The sequence below is a fragment of the Pan paniscus genome, chromosome 17, assembly GCF_029289425.2.
Source record: "Pan paniscus chromosome 17, NHGRI_mPanPan1-v2.0_pri, whole genome shotgun sequence".
Taxonomy (NCBI): domain Eukaryota; kingdom Metazoa; phylum Chordata; class Mammalia; order Primates; family Hominidae; genus Pan; species Pan paniscus.
This window is the reverse complement of record NC_073266.2, coordinates 40,968,490-40,988,976: the sequence shown is the minus strand read 5'-3', so window position 1 is coordinate 40,988,976 and position 20,487 is coordinate 40,968,490. Positions and strand designations below refer to the sequence as shown.

At 45.4% G+C, this 20,487-nt stretch overlaps 1 protein-coding gene across 5 annotated transcripts in view; it reads left to right on the top strand.

Moving 5' to 3' along the window:
* The window catches only part of NPC1 (NPC intracellular cholesterol transporter 1), a 55,274-nt gene that overhangs the window by 28,793 nt on the left and 5,994 nt on the right, over window positions 1-20,487 (top strand). For 4 of the 5 annotated variants that reach the window (XM_008955751.5, XM_063597311.1, XM_063597310.1 and 1 more), the window contains 14 exons: window positions 726-799; window positions 1,252-1,673; window positions 2,933-3,159; window positions 6,211-6,311; window positions 9,873-9,975; window positions 12,842-13,031; window positions 13,463-13,645; window positions 14,424-14,538; window positions 16,550-16,677; window positions 16,778-16,918; window positions 17,449-17,538; window positions 17,991-18,181; window positions 18,523-18,638; window positions 19,321-19,450. In XM_008955751.5, coding sequence (XP_008953999.3) covers window positions 726-799; window positions 1,252-1,673; window positions 2,933-3,159; window positions 6,211-6,311; window positions 9,873-9,975; window positions 12,842-13,031; window positions 13,463-13,645; window positions 14,424-14,538; window positions 16,550-16,677; window positions 16,778-16,918; window positions 17,449-17,538; window positions 17,991-18,181; window positions 18,523-18,638; window positions 19,321-19,450 — 2,211 coding nt within the window. The remainder of the gene's footprint in view (window positions 1-725; window positions 800-1,251; window positions 1,674-2,932; window positions 3,160-6,210; window positions 6,312-9,872; window positions 9,976-12,841; window positions 13,032-13,462; window positions 13,646-14,423; window positions 14,539-16,549; window positions 16,678-16,777; window positions 16,919-17,448; window positions 17,539-17,990; window positions 18,182-18,522; window positions 18,639-19,320; window positions 19,451-20,487) is intronic. The other variant, XM_003830290.5, reaches the window with a different exon arrangement.

Here is a 20,487-nt window from a genome sequence, read left to right as displayed (position 1 = left end):
GTGTTCTTCTTACATACACCTCCCATCCCCAGCTTTATCTTACATATTCCCTGTCCCTGCCCTGCAAGGAGCTCTGGTTCCTTTTATTGGAGAATGGTATGTAGAAACGAAGATCTGGGCACTAGGTATGCTCATTGCTGCGGGAAAGAGTAGCATGTTTTTTTGTTTGTTTGTTTGTTTGAGATGGAGTCTTGCTCTGTCACCAGGCTGGAATGCAGTGGCGCAATCTCAGCTCACTGCAACCGCCGCCTCCCGGGTTCAAGCAGTTCTCCTGCCTCAGCCTCCCAAGGCACGTGCCACCACACCCAGCTAACCTTTTTGTATTTTTAGTAGAGACAGGGTTTCACCATGTTGGCCAGGTTGGTCTCGATCTCTTGACCTCGTGATCCGCCCACCTTGGCCTCCCAAAGTGCTGGGTTTACAGGCGTGAGCCACCGCGCCCAGCCCAGTAGCGTGTTTTTAAAGGACCTAAAAGTTTTAAATAAAATGAGGGCCACAAGGTGAAATTATCCTTTATTAATTGTTCTCTTAACATCTTCTTAAATTTTCTCCTGAGACTGGTGAGCAGAGGGACCCAGAGCAAGGGAACTTAGGGGAAAGAAGGCAGTAATTAGGGAGGAGGAGGCCGGGAGGAGGAAGAAAGCATTTCATGGGATTACAGGAATGTCCCAACAGCCTCACTGTGACGAAGTCCGCTAATACTATTTCCTCCTCCTGTTTTTCAGAAAACGGTATTTTGTCTCCGAGTACACTCCCATCGATAGCAATATAGCTTTTTCTGTTAATGCAAGTGACAAAGGTAGGCATATTTGTCCATGAATAAAAGGGTTCAGATGATGCCGTCTGTCATGAGAGCATTCGTTTCCTCAGTGGGGTTGCAGCAGTGGGTGAGGTGGTGTGCCAGTTCCGAGGACACGGCTGCGACCAAGGCAGACATGGTCCTTGCCTTTGTGGCCCTACCATCTAGTCAGGGTGGCACAGCAGAACCAAGTAATTAATCATAGCTGGGGAGGCGCGAAAGCAGCAGGACAAGAGTGGGAATAGCAGGGCAGGGTTGAACCTCACCCTTCAGAGGCTCCTGTGTCGGCATCTCCTCTGTGGGGTGGGAATAGCGCTCATTGAGGGCAGCCAACAAAGGTGGCTTTGCTGAGCAGATAGGTAGCCGAGGGCAGGGGTCTCATATGTGTCCCCAGGTGGGCTTGATTCCTGCCATGAGATAGCAACTAATGCTTTCCCTGTTCCGACTTTCAGGAACGGCTTGGCTCTTAACCTCCACCTTCCCTTCCTGTCCCGTTCTTCCAGGAGAGGCGTCCTGCTGTGACCCTGTCAGCGCAGCATTTGAGGGCTGCTTGAGGCGGCTGTTCACACGCTGGGGGTCTTTCTGCGTCCGAAACCCTGGCTGTGTCATTTTCTTCTCGCTGGTCTTCATTACTGCGTGTTCGTCAGGTCTGGTGTTTGTCCGGGTCACAACCAATCCAGTTGACCTCTGGTCAGCCCCCAGCAGCCAGGCTCGCCTGGAAAAAGAGTACTTTGACCAGCACTTTGGGCCTTTCTTCCGGACGGAGCAGCTCATCATCCGGGCCCCTCTCACTGACAAACACACTTACCAGCCATACCCTTCGGGAGCCGATGTACCCTTTGGACCTCCGCTTGACATACAGATACTGCACCAGGTAACCTGCTGTTTGAAGAAATAAGTCACTCTAGATGACCTTGTGGTTTGCTGGCTTTTACATGTTGACTACTGCTGGATGGGGATTTGGGGCTGAATGTCATGGTATATCTTGAAAATCTTAGCGTATAATGGCAAAGCTGCCTTTAAGTTAGGTTTCAAGAAAGTGAATGATGTTGAACTTAATGAAATATTTATTGTTGCTCACTTTTGTATTTACTTCAGGTAGTAGACCTTGCCTTTTTCTTGAAATTGAGATGAGCAGAGAAAGAAGACTTCCGTGGCATTTCTCTATTGAGGCAGGATATATTTATTAGGAAGTCACCTTAGGAATTTGTGAAATGTTTTCTGTTGGTAACTGAAAGTAATATGCAAGGACCCAGAGGCATGAAGCCCTTACTGCTGTCCTGGGGGCTGAGGAAGGAGCTGCCAGATCACCATCCCTGATCCAACCTGTAGGAATGAACTTATCACTGCCTGAACATGGGCACCCAGCCTGTTTTTGGTGAGAGGCGCATTTGGGGCAAGATCCATCCCATTGCTCCTAGAAAGGCATGTAAACCTTCCCATTGTCCCTGTCACACTTGCCTTGGAGAACTATACCTGTGCATAAACTGTACCGGCTTCTTTTTTAATGAATGTATAATCACATGGTTTTTCCTTTAAACATTGCTCATGTCTACAAGAAAGTCTGAAATCTTGAAAAGCATTAAAATGGTCCCAAGACTTGAATAGAATCTTTTCTCTACCCAGTGACTGTCTGTTGCTTTTTCCAGCTTGTTGCTGAAGGTGAACAGCATAGTCATTTACCTCCAAGATCATCTTCTCTGTTAGGAAATAAGGGGACATGTATAAATGGCTGTAGTGCAGAGCAAGGCAAGAGGTTATGTGTTACTATTGAGAGGAGGGTCAGGGAGACCAGGATTCCCCCTCCACTCTCCCCTTTGGCCTGCTGGCCACCACTGGAGAACGGTGGAGGGGAGATGGTTGTGTGTCCTATGTTGATAGCTGTTCTGGTCATGGTGTTCCCCCCACCCCTCGCCGCCTCTGTGGATGCCTCTAACTAGTTTGCTGTTAGAGTGGGCCTGTGGCCTGACCAGTTTTCTTACTGTATTGCATCTTAATTCTCTCCCTCATCTTAGGAAGTATTTTCCCCAAATACTCTTTGTCTTCTGACCCTCAGGGCAATGCTGATTAATCAAGATCTGAGAGAAATGTGATGTGTTTCTGGGTTTGCTTATTTTTAAAATCTTCTTTCAGGTTCTTGACTTACAAATAGCCATCGAAAACATTACTGCCTCTTATAACAATGAGACTGTGACACTTCAAGACATCTGCTTGGCCCCTCTTTCACCGTATAACACGAACTGCACCATTTTGAGTGTGTTAAATTACTTCCAGAACAGCCATTCCGTGCTGGACCACAAGAAAGGGGACGACTTCTTTGTGTATGCCGATTACCACACGCACTTTCTGTACTGTGTACGGTAAGTGGCAAGAGACAGTCATTGGTAGACACCATTCTTGGGTCTGACTTAGGGTACATGGGCATAAGCTTGTTTTATGAGCATAACCCAGAGGTGAGCAAACAGAACTAGACCTTGCCCTGTGAAGTTTACATCTTCTTTTTTTTTTTTTTTTTTTTTTTTTTTTTTTTTTTTTTGAGACAGGGTCTCGCTCTGTCACCCAGGCTGGAGTGCAGTGGCGCAATCTTGGCTCACTGTAACCTCTGGCTCCCGAGTTCAAGCGATTCTCAAACCTCAGCTTCCTGAGTAGCTAGGACTACAGGTGTGCGCCACCACGCCCAGCTAATTTTTGTATTTTCAGTAGAGATGGGGTTTCGCCATGTTGGCCAGGCTGGTCTCAATCTCCTGACCTCAGGCGATCCGCCCACCTCGGCCTCCCAAAGTGCTGGGATTACAGGCGTGAGCTTCCATGCCCAGCTGGAAGCTTATATCTTCATGGAGGGAGACGGATGATGAACACATAACATATGCTATCATGCCAGCTAGAGATTAGTGCTATGAGGAGAAAAATAAGGCTGGACAGAGTGGGGGGTGCACTGCTTAAGCGTGGAGATGTGCACAAAGGGAGAGGAAAGGACAGCTGGGCACATCACAGGGATGAATGTTCCCAGCAGAACCAGCAGCAAGTGCAGAGCCCCGGTAGGGAGCTCTCGTGGTGTGTGATTGAGGAGTGCAGCTGCCTCTCACCCTTTACCTCGTGCCTGGGTCGCTAACACAGTGTCATGTATCACAGCCCCCCACAAGATTTAAAGATAGAAGGGCCTTTGGTGCCTTTTGTTCTGTCTCAGATATATAGCCCAGTCCCCTGTAGTGCCCCAGCTATTTGGGAGGCAGCCTCCCTCTGAGGAGTTGGGGCAGTATAGGTCTGCAGCTCCGCAGCTTTAGATTGGAGGGCCCTGCAGCTGCTTCCCTTAGGAGGCATGTCTAGCTGGGCAGGGTGCGTTTATAATTGGGAATAGTCACCCCAGGAAGCGGTGCTTTGGTGACCTGTAGGGGAATCTTAAGGCTTCTCCCAGTAGGGGAAGAGTAGCATGATGCCGGATGGGCCTACTCTCCCTGAATGCTTGGGACCTGGCCTTGGCCTAGGGACATTTGTTCAGCCAGTTGAGCAACCACAGTGGCTATTTCTTCAGCATGGGAACAGAGAAATTATTCCTTTTTGCCTTTAAGGACACTGCTCAGCCAACTACTTCTCAAGAGCTAAGGACTCTCACTTCTGGTTCTAAAGAACTTTGACCTTGAGTTCTGTTTGTTACTGGAGTAAGACTTTTTATGCAGTTGGGCTATATTTACTCTGTTTCAAGAATATGACCCCTAAAAACATGAGTTATACTCATGAAAACACAATAGCTTATGCTCCATACCCTAAACCGGCATTCTCCACAGGGTAGACGGTGCAGACGAGCCATGGATAATTTGAAGAAAAAAACATTTAATGTTACATAATTTTTATAATTGGACGACCATTTAATGTTACATAAATTTTATAGTTTACTCTCTGTGGCACAAGATAAAAGTCAACAAAAATGATGGGGGACACAGGTGCGTGAGCCTTGTGTTTCCTCAAAGCAGGCGTGGTTCCCACCAGTGTGGAAGCGGTACAGGGAGTGGCAGGTTCCTGGCGGCAGGGACCTGAATTGGTTTGTAGTTATGCTTGTGCGCGTCCTCGTAACCCCAGTCTCGCCCTAGCGCTGTCCCCTTTCCTCTCCCTCCAGCTTTTCCTGGACTTTTTCACCTGAGGGTCCTGCAGTAATGGCAGGTGGCCTGCCCAGAATCATGCCCTGACCTGCTTCTTCTCCCCATTTTGTTTAAAGGCAGTGACAGCTACCAGTTACTCAGACTTGAGGCTTTATCCCTGAATTCTGCCTCGCCCTCGCCTTCCTCATGGGGTTCTTACGGGTCTGAGCCTCTGGATGGTCTCTCAGATTTCTGCTGTGGATGAAGGGACTCAGCTGCTCACTGCAGGTCACCTGACCTCCCTCATGCCGTCACCCATCCGCTCTGACGGGTGGGTCGTATGCAGAAGCTTCTCAGCACCTGGCCAAGTTGTAGCTGATGGTCTGTCTGAAAATGCTGGTTCCCTCTCCACTGGCCAACTGTCTGTCTGCACTGCACTGCCAGTTGCCTCTTGCCTGGGCCATTGCGCTAACATCTCCACTTACTGTTCCACCTGCTTCCTGTTTCTTTGCCATTTCCAGACCTTCCACTTTGCCACGCAAGCTATCTTTGTAAAACAGCTCATGACATTTCTTTCCCAGAAATCTCTAATTGTTCCCCAGTGCCTCCAGAATAAAAATCCAAACTACTTAACTGGCACTGAGTCCTTTTATTTTGCATTTGTCTGTCCATTACTCTTCCCAGACCGGCCCCTTCCTTCAGGAGCCTCCTTGGTGGGCACCCCATGCTCTAGGACAGGACATCTTTTCTTTGAATTATTATTTTTTTTTAAGAGATGGGATCTTGCTATGTTGTCCAGGCTGGACTCAAACTCCTGGGTTATAGCCATCCTTCTGCCTCAGCTTCCTGAGTAGCTGAGATTAGGTGTGCCGCCATACCCGGCATACAGGACTTGCCAAACCACCATCTTGCTCTCATTCCCTCTCACTGTTCTCTCTCCCTCCCTTTTTCCTCCCACAGTTGTAATTGTGTGAGACACCCTTTTGTCCTCCCTCTTTGGTGAAATCCCCCTCATCCTCGGAGCTCTGGGTCTGTACAGTCTCTTCCTCTTGGCTATAATTTTGCCTTTTAGTGTTTGCTCCCTCCTCTGTGCCTGCGTAGCACCATGCACCATGTGCCATTGATGGCACTGGGCTGTATTTGCCTGCCTCTTGCCCAGTGATTCTGAGCTCCCAAAGGTGAGTGCTGAGCTGTATTATTCAACTGAGAAACCTCGGGGCCCATGTTGTCCTTAGAATACAGCCAGCCTCATCAAATGTTCACTGTGTAAATGTTTAGGTCCCTGATGTCTTGAGGCCCTTCTAACTGGGAGGTGTTTTCTAAACTTTTTGGCAGGGCTCCTGCCTCTCTGAATGATACAAGTTTGCTCCATGACCCTTGTCTGGGTACGTTTGGTGGACCAGTGTTCCCGTGGCTTGTGTTGGGAGGCTATGATGGTAAGTAAGAGAAGCTTTGACTTTTCCTTTTAGATAAAGTCATCTCGGTTTTGTCATTAGCATCAGGTGGTAATTATGAAGATTTCCTAAATTGGGCAGTTTTGTTAATTTCTTACCTCTTGAATCCCAGAATAGTATCTTCTTTGGCTTTGGGTTTGGGTTTCATTCCAGATTTAAAAGAAGTGGATTGGGTTAGCCATTTTTAGGTCACACATGCCTTTGAGAAGCTGTCGAAGGCTAAGTACCTTTCCCCAGAATAATGCAATTGCAAACCTCTGCATTGTTGTTCAGCTTGAAGGAGGTCATGGGCCTTCGAAGTTCATTTATAGACCCTCTAGGGAGCTCATGGACCTCAGGTAAGAACCTCTGTGATAGAGAAAAGATAGTATGTGAGGTATGTGGAAAAAGAAACAAAGTTGATGGATTTTTTTTCTTCTAAGCCAGTCAGTTGAGTATTTGGACACTCTTACAGTGTGAAGAGCAGCTGGTTTGCTCTTTCCTGGTTCCTGTAGCACTTTAGAACCAATTGTACTTGACAAAATGAGGTGATTATTCATGTGACACCTTTGGCATCTTAAGCCAAATTACAGGCTCAACAGGTTTTGCCCAGCCAGTTAAGAATCCAGATAGGTTTTCTTCTCCTCACTCGGTGGCAGGGGAGAAGTTGCAATCTGTATTTAAAATTTACTGTGCATCAGAGAGGAAAATGCCATTTCTAATTGTTGGAAAAGGGATGGTGTCAGCAACTGGCTAGCCATAGGGGAAACAATTGACTTTGATCTCTGACTTGTTTATTTCACCAAAATAAATTCCAGATGGATAAAAGATTGAAATGTAAGAACTGGGCCGGGCGCGGTGGCTCACACCTGTAATCCCAGCACTTTCGGAGGCCGAGGCGGGTGGATCACAAGGTCAGGAGATCGAGACCATCCTGGCTAACACAGTGAAACCCTATCTCTACTAAAAATATTCTTTAAAAAATTAGCTGGGTGTGGTGGCAGGTGCCTGTGGTCCCAGCTACTCGGGAGGCTGAGGCAGGAGAGTGGTGTGAACCCGGGAGGCGGAGCTTGCAGTGAGCCAAGTTCAAGTCACTGCACTCCAGCCTGGGCGACAGAGCGAGACTCCATCTCAAAAAAAAAAAAGAAAAGAAAAGAAATGTAAGAACTGGAAGAAAATTCAGGAGGCATTTTTAAAAATAATTTTTAAGTGGAAAAGATATTTCTAAGCAAGACACAAAACTCAGAAGCCCGAAAAGGAAAGACTGATGAATTTGAGTACATGAAAATTTTCATTTGTGGAGAACAAACATACAGTTAAAAAAAACAAAACTGGGCCGAGAGTTATTCATGCCTGTAATCCCAGCACTTTGGGAGGCAGAGGCGAGCACATCACTTGAGCTAGGAGTTTGAGACCACCAGCCTGAGCAACATGGAGAAAACCCGTCTCTGCAAAAAATACAAAAATTAGCTGGGCATGGTGGTGCATGCTTGTAGTCCCAGTTACTTGGGAGGCTGAGGTGGGAGGATCACTTGAGCCCAGGAGGTTGAGGCTGCAGTAAGCTGAGATTGCACCACATTCCAGCCTGGGTGACAGAGCGAGACCTTGCCAGAAAAAAAAAAAAAAAAAAAAAAAAAACTGGACAAAAATATTAGTATGCATGGCAGGCAGCATTTTCTTAATAAATAAAGATCTCATCTCAGCCTGGCCAAAATGTGAAACCCTGTCTCTACTAAAAACACACAAAAAAATTAGCCACACGTGGTGGTGTGTGCCTGTAGTCCCAGCTACTCGGGAGACTGAGGCAGGAGAATCACTTGAATCCTGGAGGTGGAGTTTGCAGTGAGCCGAGATCATGGCATTGCACTCCAGCCTGGGCGACAAGAGCAAGACTCCATCTTAAAAAAAAAAAAAAAAAAAAAAAAGAAGTTGTGAAAAAAAGATCAACAACCTGAAAGAAAAGTGGGTGAGGTCATGTGAAAGTTAACAAAAGAAGAAATACAAAAAAAAGGTTTTTATTTTATTTTTCAGAGACAGAGTCTTGCTCTGTTGCCCAGGCTGGAGTGCAGTGGCATGATCTCGGCTCACTGCAACCCCTGCCTCCCAGGTTCGAGCAATTCTTCTGCCTCCACCTCCTGAGTAGCTCGGATTACAGGCATGTATCACCAGGCCCAGCTAATTTTTTGTATTTTTAGTAGAGACACGGTTTTGCCTTGTTGCCCAGACTGGTCTTGAACTCCTGACCTAAGGTGATCCACCCACCTTGGCCTCCCAAAGTGCTGGGACCATAGGCATGAGCCACCACGCCCAGCCTCAGTAAATATTTTCTTGACTAAAGTAATGAAAAGGGAGGCCAAGGCAGGAGGATTGCTTGAGCCTGAGAAGTCAAGGCTTCAGTAAACCATGATTGTGCCACTGCACTCCAGCCAGGGCAACAGAGTGAGATCCTGTCTCTAAAAAAGAAGAAAAAAAGGAATGAAAAATAGTTAAGCTTCTTTGGAAGGCAGTTTGGGAGAATTTATCAAAATTAGAAATATACATAGTTTTTGATTCATTGATTATGCTTTAAGAATTGATTCTAGCCAGGTGCAGTGGCTCATGCCTATAATCCCAGCACTTTGGGAGGCCAAAGCAGGAGGATTGCTTGAGCCCAGTAGTTCAAGTCCAGCCTGGGCAACATGACAAAATCCCATCTCTACATAAATACAAAAATTAGCCAGCAATGGTGGTGCACACCTTTAGTCCCAGCTACTGGGAGGCTGAGGCAGGAGGATTGATTGAGTTCGGGTGGTCAAGGCCACAAAAAGCCATGATTGCACCACTGCACTTCAGCCTGGGCAACAGAACAAGACACTGTCCCCTGTCCTGCCCCCCACCCCAAAAAAAGAAAAAAGATTTATTTCTACAAGTATGTGTTTTACACGTTAAAATATTTATAGGCTATTTATAGTAACTTTGTAATAGAAAAAATTGCAAAACTACTCATCAGTTGTGGGGGGATTGGCTAAAGTATACCAGAAAATACTGTAGGAAAAGAATAAGGAAACTCTTTATGGAGCAGTCTCCAAGATACAAAATTTTAAAATGTAATGTGCAGAATAGTATTTTACTGTTTGTGTGGTTAAGAGGGAAAGGGGAAGAATCTGTGTTTGCTTGTGTGTGTGTGTGGAGTGGCTCTGGAAAGATTCGCAGATGGTCACAGTATGGGGAGGAGAACTAAGACAATGAAATAGATGTTTGGAGAAGGAGAGAGAATTTTCAATAAACACTTTTCTGTTCTGTTTGAAATTGTTAACATGCATGTACTGTATCCTTTAAAAAAAAAAAAAAAAAGAGTTACTCTTCCTGAATGATAACCATGCCTACCTCGGATAAAAAATCCTCTTTATTCATTAACTGAAGTACATAAAGACTATTTCAGCAAACTCTTGTTTAATTCTTAGAGCCCAGAGATACAGTCCATAGCTCCAGTGAGAAATCTGTGTTGTGATTTTTCCCCTGGTATGTGTCTAATTTTCTGCATGCTTGTAATCTGCTTTTTGATGTCACATTTTTCCTTTCTAGATCAAAACTACAATAACGCCACTGCCCTTGTGATTACCTTCCCTGTCAATAATTACTATAATGATACAGAGAAGCTCCAGAGGGCCCAGGCCTGGGAAAAAGAGTGAGTCACTCATGGGTGTGATCAGACTGTCCTTGCATTGTGGGAAGCTAGACACTTGCAGCAAGCACTTAAACTTCATTTTCTAAATTAACCAATGGCAGATCTGAGTTACGTAGTTTTGTTCACTTGGTGCTAATGATGCTAAGAAGAAACTGTAAACACATTTACCTTTGAGCAGGTGCTTTAAACAGCTCTCCCTCCACAGGAATGCAAAAGTGTGCAAAAAAAGGTTCCTTGCATTGTTTTTACTTGTTTCATTTATTTTTTGAGACTGGGTTCACTTTTGCCCAGGCTGGGGTGCAGTGACTGAATCTCAGCTCACTGCAGCCTCAACCTCCTAGGCTCAAGTGATCCTCCCACCTCAGCCTCCCGAGTAGCTGAGACTACACGTGCATGCCATCACACCCAGCTAATTTTTGTATTTGTTTGTAGAAACAGGGTTTTGCCATGGTGCCCAGGCTGGTCTTGACCTACTAACCTCAGGTGATTCACCCTCCTCGACCTCCCAAAGTGCCGGGATTACAGGTGTGAGCCACTGCACCCAGCCACCTGCATTGTTTTCTAACAGCAAAACTTGGGAGCATGCTGAATGTATTTAATAAGGAATGAATACAATAGAATATTGTGCTGTCATAAAAGACAGTGAAGTAAATAAATGGTCCATGATGTATATTTGTATAAATATATATTGTTTATGCTGCTGTCCATGCTTAGAAAAAAATATCAAGCAAATGACCTCAGAAATTAACTGTGTTTGTGACCTCTAGAGAATGGGAAGAGAGGACTTAGGAGGCCAGGTTGCACTTTATGCCCTCCAGTACTTTTAAAAAATTGTTTTACTGAGATATGGTACATGTATCATGCAGTTCACCCACTTAAAGTATACAGTTCAGGCTGGGAATGGTGGTTCACACTTGTAGTCCCAGCACTTTGGGAGGCCCAGACGAGAGGCTCACTTGAGGCCGGGAGTTCAAGACCAGCCTAGGCAATGTTTGCATGTCTCTAAAAAAAAAAAAAAGAAGAAAAAAGGAAAATTTAAAAAGAAAAAAAGCGTACAATTCAGTAGCTTTACTATATTCACGTGTATGTGCAGCCATCACCACAGTCAATTTTAGGAACATTTTCATTACTCCACAATAAAACTCTGTACCCTTTAACTAACACCCTCCATCTTTTCATCCTCCTATCCACAGCCCTAGGCAACCACTAAAATACTGTCTCTGGAGATTTTCCTATTCTGGACTTTTATGTGCATAGAATAATATGTGGACTTTTTTGTCTGGCTCTCATTGAACATAATATTCTCAAGGTTCATTCATGTTGTGGCATGTATCAGTACTCCATTCCTTTTCATTCCATTGTATGGATATACCACATTGTGTGCATTTATCAACTGACGAACACTTGGGCTGTTTCCATTTTGGCTATTATGAATAATGCTGCTATGAACACTTGAGTACAAGTTCTTGTGGTTGTGAGTTTTCATTTCTTTTGGGTACATACCTAGTAGTAGAATTGCTGAGTCATAGGGTAAGTCCACCTTGAATAGTTTGGAGAACTGCCAGACTGTTTTCCAAAGTGGCTATAGCGCTTTACGTCACCACCAGCAGTCCATGAAACTTCCAATTCCTTCGCATCCTCGTCAACACTTTTTATTATCTGACTTTGTGATTCTAGCTATCTTCATGGGTGTGAAGTGGTATCTCATTGTGGTTTTGATTTAGTAGACTGAATGCATTTCTTTTTTTCTTTTTTTTTTTTTTTTTTGAGACAGAGTCTTGCTGTGTCATCCAGGCTGGAGTGCAGTGGCATGATCTCAGCTCGCTGCAGCCTCTGCCTTCCAGGTTCAAGTGATTCTCGTGCCTCAGCCTCCCAAGTAGCTGGGATTACAGGCACCTGCCACCACGCCCGGCTAATTTTTGTATTTTTAGTAGAGACGGGCTTTCACCATGTTGGCCAGGCTAGTCTCGAACTCTTGACCTCAGGTGATCTGCCAGCCTCAGCCTCCCAAAGTGCTGGAATTACAGGCATAAGCCACTGAGCCCAGCCCTAAACTTACTTTAATTCAGCAGGTATGGAACCTTAGCTGTAATCTGATAGTCTCCAGTGTGGAAGACCCTAATGCAGTGGCTGGGCATGGTGCCTGTCATCCCAGCACTTAGGGATGTGGAGGCAGGAGGAATGCCTTGAGGCCAGGAGTTTGAGACCAGCCTGCACAACATGGCAAAGACCCCATCTCTACAAAAAATTTTTAAAATTAGCCAGGCATGGGGATACGTCTCTGTAGTACCAGCTACTCAAGAGGCTAAGGCAGGAGGATCCCTTAAGCTGAGGAGTTTGAGGCTGCAGTGAGCTGTAATAGTGCCACTGTACTCCAGCCGAGGCAACAGAGCGAGACTCTATTTCAAAACAGGAACAAAAGCAAACAAAGGATCCTAATGCAGGATAAAGGTTAAGAAAACATGGCCTTTGAGCCGGGCACAGTGGCTCACGCCTGTAATCCCAGCACTTTGGGGAGGCTGAGGCAGGTGGATCACTTGAGGTCAGGAGTTTGAGACTAGCCTGGCCAACATGGTGAAACCCTGTCTCTACTAAAAATACCAAAATTAGCCGGGCCTGGTGGCGCACGCCTGGAGTCCCAGCTACTCAGGAGGCTGGGGCAGGAGAAGCACTCAAACCCGGGAGGTGGAGCTTGGAGTGAGCTGAGATTGCGCCATTGCACTTCAGCCTGGGCGACAGAGCGAGAATCCGTCTCAAAACCAAGAAAAAGAAAACGTGGCCTTTGTATCGTGAAAGTTAGGAAGAAGTTTCTTACTTAGCTGTCAGTTAGTTTAACTAAAAATATAACATTTTGCTTACCTTTTAGGTTTATTAATTTTGTGAAAAACTACAAGAATCCCAATCTGACCATTTCCTTCACTGCTGAACGAAGTATTGAAGATGAACTAAGTCGTGAAAGTGACAGTGATGTCTTCACCGTTGTAATTAGCTATGCCATCATGTTTCTATATATTTCCCTAGCCTTGGGGCACATCAAAAGCTGTCGCAGGCTTCTGGTAAGCCGGGGCGGGTGGGTATGTTCTAGAGGTTAACAGCAGTGCACAGTGTAACGTCATATTTTTGCCTCTTTATTCTTATTCCATTATGTTTAAAACTGCCATAAATTCCCCCATGTTTTAATTGTATGTAACGTTTCTGTTGCCTACATCTATTTTCTTCATTCCAACTTTTTGGTTTATCTTAAAGTTTATTTCACATAATCCAGTTTTTTCTTATTTGTCCAGTCCATCACCTAAGAATGCAAACTCATAACATGTGTTGCCCGGGCAGACCTAGAAATGTTTACAAGTCCTCTCTGAAACACAGAATTGTACATTCAACTCTAGGTTTAATACAGCCCTGTAAAGTAAAAAGGAGGACCTTTTAGTAACAAGTGGGACAGACAACCCTGTAACTAACTGGTGATTGTGTCTGTCGCCCCTCTCAGGTGGATTCGAAGGTCTCACTAGGCATCGCGGGCATCTTGATCGTGCTGAGCTCGGTGGCTTGCTCCTTGGGTGTCTTCAGCTACATTGGGTTGCCCTTGACCCTCATTGTGATTGAAGTCATCCCGTTCCTGGTGCTGGCTGTTGGAGTGGACAACATCTTCATTCTGGTGCAGGCCTACCAGGTATACTTCCGTATTCTCACAGGGCTCAGCATCTGTTCAAGTTTCAGGGTCTGTGAATGGCTCCTGGGCTCCGCATTCGTGAGTGTGGCCTGTGAGGGTGTTTCGTTTCCTTTCCCTGTGTGGCTCATCGGTCGTCTTGACTTGCTGTGGACATCTTAGGATCAAGAATTTCACCCCTCTTTTTGGTTGTTGAAATAGTAGATATAAAGTAAGAATTGTGTTTTAAATTGTATCTTTAAATAGTGTCTTTTAATAGTATCTTTTCATTTTAAATAGTATCATATGTACAAGAAGGGCTAACACACTTTTGGAAAAGATTTTGGGTACGACTGCTGTTAAAATGATGTTCAGCATAGTATAGAATGTTAGATTCATTTTGCCCAAAGGTGCCACTAAAAAGGCAAAAGGTCAACACGTGTCCCGCTGCTGTAGAAGGTGGTCTCAGTCGTCCTGTAGACCCGACCTGGGCGGAGACTCAGTGCACGTGAGAGTGATGTTCACTGGTCCAGTCCCCTGCCGCCTGTGTTCCGAGTGTTTTCCTGATAATGTGGCTGGCTCAGCTTTCCCTTTAGTTTCTCACTTGGTACCTAGCTCCGTAGTGCAGAAATACTCTGAGAACATTGGAGTCCCCCACCGAAGTTTATATGCTTAGAAGACACTGCTAATCGTCTACTAATCATTTATTTTTACCCTTGAGTTAACACAAGGCAGCAAGAAATGGCGTTGTTATTGAGAAATTTTAATGTCGCATAATTTTTTTTTTTTTTTTTTTTTTAAGAGAGATGAACGTCTTCAAGGGGAAACCCTGGATCAGCAGCTGGGCAGGGTCCTAGGAGAAGTGGCTCCCAGTATGTTCCTGTCATCCTTTTCTGAGACTGTAGCATTTTTCTTAGGTAATTATGCTTTCAATCCTACCAGTCCTGTAGTCTGCTGAGCCTGGAGAAAGAAGGAGCTGGCTACCTGAACATGTCCCTTTGTGTTGCTTCCTTTTTTTTTTTTTTCTCTGAGATGGAGTCTCACTCTGCCACCCAGGCTGGAGTGCAGTGGTGCAGTCTCGGCTCACTGCAGCCTCCGCCTCCCGGGTTCAAGCGATTTTCCTGCCTCAGCCTCCCAAATAGCTGGGATTAAAGGCACGTACCACCACGCCGTTAATTTTTTGCATTTTTAATAGAGACGGGGTTTCACCATGTTGGCCAGGCTGGTCTCGAACTCCTGACCTCAGGTGATCTACCTGCCTCGGCCTCCCAAAGTGCTGAGATTACAGGCGTGACCCCCCACGCCCAGCCCGTGTTGTCTCCTTTTTTTAAGCTTTGTTCTGCACTGGGAAAGTATCACTGGACCACAGAAAAATTGGCAGCAGTAACTTAGGTGTGATTTTGCAAGTGGCTTCCTTCTCATTTAACTGTCAGGACAGCATTGATGTTGGGGTTCAGGGTGAAAGAGACCTAGAGTTCGTCTTGCCACTTTCCCCTTTTGGTAGCCACTGGGAATGTTGATAGTTGAAAATGGCATCCTTGAGTAGCCACTGAATCCTTCTCCACATGACACTCTAAGCAGCAGCTCCCAAATCCACAGGCACTCGCTTACAAGATGTTTGCCGTTGTTTTCATAGGCAGTCTTTCTCTTCTGTGCACACAACTCATTGGGGAAGCAGCCTTGTTAATGACCAGAAGCTCTTGACTCACCACATTACAAGGAGCCAGAATAAGCTGGAACAAAGTCAGCACTTCTGTGTTTCTTTCACATAGAGAATCATCAAATAGACCCACTAGTGGGGCTGTCTGCCCCATGTCTGAAGTGTAGTAAGAGCAAAGTGACTCTGTCCACTATAGGGGAGGCTGGACTGGAATCACTCAGTCCAAAGAAGACCATCCACGGGCCACAAACTGCAATGCCTACATGGCTGGGAGGTCAGCTTAATCAGGGCCATTGTAAGGTCATTGTAGGTGGTAGTCTTTCACCACAGATACACTGCTAGCTTGTTATTCTTCATCTCCACAAAGCCATGTGCTTTTGAAACCTGTAGCCCTGTAGTTCCTTTTGACAAACACAGGTGCAGAAAAAAAAAAAAAGAAAAAACTTTCTTTTTTTCACTACTATTATAAGAAAACCAGTGCAAGTGTGATGATAATAGCAGCAGAGACTGTGCCTCAAGGTTGGAGTGACCTTGGGACAGTAGGAGTGAGTAGGGATTGTGGCACCCCAAGTGCACGTGTCCTATCTAAAAAGACAGTTATGTGTGTGGCCAACCCAGTGCTACAAGGTCTGTGTTGTTGTTGTTGTTGTTGTTGTTTTTCTTCCAAGCAAAGCTGTGAATCTAGATTTTTGTGTAAAATGCCATTGTTAAATATTGGCAACTTATAAAAAAAAGTTTTTTAATCTTAAGATGGGTTGATACAGTGTGGGCTAAACAGGAACCATCTGATTCATGGGCTGCCAGTTTGCAGTTTCCAAGTCTTACCCTCATGCCTTTGATCCTCACTCGATTGTCGATTACCTCTTAACTAAACTGGGAGGCTAGTAGTGTTGATGTAATAAATGGAAAATACTGTCCATTTCTTACAGTGAAGCACAGAAAGTACTATAAGAAATGGCCTGTATTAGTGGTTCTCAAATTTTAATGTGCGTGAATTTGCTGTGAACCTGAGTATAGTAGAATTGGGGTTGAATTCCTGTCATAACTAGGATGGGGCTTCCCAAATGGTCTGGTGCTGAGTGCGCTTTGAAAAGCACTGGCTTATCACCTCCTGTCCCACTTCTGGTGTAATGTCCAGCCGCAGCATGCCTTCTCATGCGTTTGGCCTGTGCTGGCTCCTTGTATCTGTACATGCACATGAACATAAGACCTGCAGAGAGCCCCCGGCTGTAAACAGAAGTGACGCAGAGCCCTTCTCTCCCCGACAGGAGCATTGTCCGTGATGCCAGCCGTGCACACCTTCTCTCTCTTTGCGGGATTGGCAGTCTTCATTGACTTTCTTCTGCAGATTACCTGTTTCGTGAGTCTCTTGGGGTTAGACATTAAACGTCAAGAGGTAAGTTGGTGCCAGGATTATAGTCTATTTAATTTGAGTCTAGAATCTAGAGGAAGCAGCTAGTGGTATGTCTAACCTTTGTTTCCCTCTGTCCCCTCAGAAAAATCGGCTAGACATCTTTTGCTGTGTCAGAGGTGCTGAAGATGGAACAAGCGTCCAGGCCTCAGAGAGCTGTTTGTTTCGCTTCTTCAAAAACTCCTATTCTCCACTTCTGCTAAAGGACTGGATGAGACCAATTGTGGTATGCGCTTATCTGTGGTTTTTCTCTTTCCTCTCACTGAAACAGATTATCACATGCCTTCTAAGAAGCCAGACAGCCTGGGAAGGAGATTCTTAAAGCTGTTAAAATGTATCTAAAAAAAAAGCAAAAGCAAATATGGAACAGTAGATAAAATGTTTTTCCCGTGAGCTTTTATCAGTCCATATAAACAAGAGTTTTAAGTTTTTTATTTTGAAATAGTTTCAGATTCACAGAAAGTTGCAAAGAAACTTTTATTTTTCCTCTTAATAATGAGGAAATAGAAGCCAAGAGAGGTGAAGTGGTTTGCCCCAAGTCACTCAGCCCGTAAGTGGCAGAGTCAGGATTTGCACCCAGGAATTTGGACTCCTGGTGCTGTGGTCTCACCCACTGCCCTGTACTCCCTATTAGCCTGTCATTTAAGCTTTTCCATTTTAAAAAATCCTGCTTTTTGTGTGTGCTTAAGATTTTATTTCTGGTCGTAAGCTTATTTACTAAGCAGTCTCTGTCTTATGATTCATCTGTTGTTCCAGATAGCAGTATTTGTGGGTGTTCTGTCATTCAGCATCGCAGTCCTGAACAAAGTAGATATTGGATTGGATCAGTCTCTTTCGATGCCAGATGTAAGATGACTTCCTTTTTTTTTTTTTTTTTTTTTTAACTTCTTTAGCTGATGATGAATACATTTTTCAAAACATGCACTTGGGTGTTTCAAGCAAGTGCCTGCTTCTAACTGCGAATGGTGACAGGGTTTCCAGGGTTAGGAGAACTGTCGCAGTGCACTGCTGGTGTGGGCTGTCTGGCATTCTGACTGAGCCCCTCTGGGCACAGCTGCAGAACACGAATAACCAGTCTTATGAGGTTACTTTATGAGATGCTCTCCTGATTGTGGGGCTAGCAGGAGGAGCACCCTGCGGCCCTTGGGGGAAGACTGGTGGTGTTAGGAATCATGAGTCCAGCTGGAGGCATCTCAGCCAGGAACCTCCTGGCACCCTCTTATTCTCCGTGATCCTCGCCTTGCTTAGTTACTATCAGAGTGTTCACACTCTCTCCTATTCTTTTATCTTTCTTTCAGGACTCCTACGTGGTGGATTATTTCAAATCCATCAGTCAGTACCTGCATGCGGGTCCGCCTGTGTACTTTGTCCTGGAGGAAGGGCACGACTACACTTCTTCCAAGGGGCAGAACATGGTGTGCGGCGGCATGGGCTGCAACAATGATTCCCTGGTGCAGCAGATATTTAACGCGGCGCAGCTGGACAACTAGTCAGTACCACCTTGTCTTGTACTTCAGAAGCAGTGGAGGAGGCTCTCAGCCAGGCAGTCAGCTCAGGCCTGAAATGTCTCACTGAAAATAGACTTTCTTGGAAAAGTTGTTTTTATGCAAAATGTATGTTAAATCTGGCTTTACCTTAACAAAACCTTTGAAAGGACTAATTTACCACCTAATACTTTGAAGGCTTTTTTCATTAAGTGCTCATGTAGTTTTTCTTTTGACTGTTAGCAGTATAAAATATAGAAAAGGAAGTTAGGTTTTAAGAAAAAGTACTGAAACTAAAGACTTCCTCCCTGTGGAGCAGGTCAGTAACCCTGTCTGTCCTCTCCAGTACCCGAATAGGCTTCGCCCCCTCGTCCTGGATCGACGATTATTTCGACTGGGTGAAGCCACAGTCGTCTTGCTGTCGAGTGGACAATATCACTGACCAGTTCTGCAATGCTTCAGGTACTTTCTCCTTTACCAAATCTTTCCCGTTTTGCTGAAAAATTTTCAAATTATCATTTAAAAATCATTTGCATCGTGCCTCAGTTTATACCTATTTGTATATCAAAGCTGGGTCTCCCTGTGTCATCATTCCTTTCCTCAGTCATTCATTCTGAAATTGTCATGTTGTTCCTGGCTCAGACAGCCACCCTCGGGGCTGCAGGCTGAACAAGGTCCACATGTTCGGAGTGTGGTTTCCAGATAAGGTTTCTCATCCTGTTCTAACTCCAGCGATTGCCTCTCAGGATTGGTATCTGGCCTTAGCTTCTCAGAGGAGGGCTTTTCTTTATCACTTTACCCTGTGGTTTTGTAGGAGCATTGAGGTTGCCCTGGAATTTTCTTAATAAAAACATAGAAGCCCCGGGCTCTGACCAGTCAAGGCCATACTTGAAGGAGGAGATCTACTTCAGGGCAGAAAATGATGCATAGTATGCCTAAGATGAAAATGGTACTTCAGATTCATTAAACTATGAAACTGACATGTGGCTGAAGCTTTTAGATAAGGGGAAAGATTATCCCTCACTAGTAAGGAAAGTAATCGATAGAGAAGAAGTAATGCCCCTCACTGTCAGTATTTTTAAATGTTTTACAAAAAATCTGGAGACCTATTCTTCTAACAGTCCTCCCTGCATGTCTCCGCCAGTGGTTGACCCTGCCTGCGTCCGCTGCAGGCCTCTGACTCCGGAAGGCAAACAGAGGCCTCAGGGGGGAGACTTCATGAGATTCCTGCCCATGTTCCTTTCGGATAACCCTAACCCCAAGTGTGGCAAAGGGTAAGTGCTGCTGCCATTGCAGATAAGCATCCACTGCAACTTTAATTTGCAGTAGAAAACTAGGAGAGGACTGGGCTAAGACAGTTGCATGGGAACGTCTCTTCTCCGCCCCACCCTGTCCTGGTCCTTTGGTGGAAGCAGGAAAACCGAAAACACCTTTTTAAGAAAATGCCTCATAGTGTTCAACTGATTCTGTCTTAGCGTGGGCATTCACATCTCATGCTCTCTCTGTGTCCTGGCCCCCTGGGCATGAGAATGAACGCAGATTCCTGTGCACATTCCGAGCGGGGCTGAGGGAGAGGACGGCCTGCTGGTAATCCAGGCCTGAAGGAACTCGGCCTGTTCACTTGTACTGATGGCAGCTGGGGCGTGATCTTAGCTTTAGTAACATTATCCCACATTAAGGTTGCGATCCTTTTAGCCTCGTCATGCTCCTTGCCAGCCCATCCATGTATAGGGTTATGGGCCATCTCACTCCCCCATCCAGCCAGGCAGCCAGTTACCCACGGAAGCCAGATATATGGCCCAAAAATGGTGATGATGACCGGAAGTCTCTGGCCTTGATTTGGAAGCTTTGGGAGGTGGAAGATGAGTATCCCCATGTATGTTAGGTAAACCCTGAACTTAGGTTTTTCATAAGAACATACATCTGACCAGAGTCATATCAGTGAATCATTTATATCATGCATGTGCTTTGAGACCTATTCGAGGTATCATGGGATGACTCCCCCTAAAAGTTAAGTAGAAATGAATCTTGCAGCTTGATTTACTCACTGACTGGATGCTTTGGCCTACGTAAAATAAGTTGAAGTAGGTTCAGTTTTTCTGAAGGCAGTAGCCACCGTTCCTGGGGAGCCTCCAGGGTGCCAGCGTCATGCCAGGCACTCCCTGACATTATTCCATTTCTCATCACGCAGCCTATGAGTAGGTGGTGGTATACCCATTTACAGAAGAGGAGACTGGGGCTCAGAGGAGGTCATTTTGCTCGGGGTTACATGACCAGTAAGTGGCAGGGCTGAGGTTGTTCCCAGGGCCCT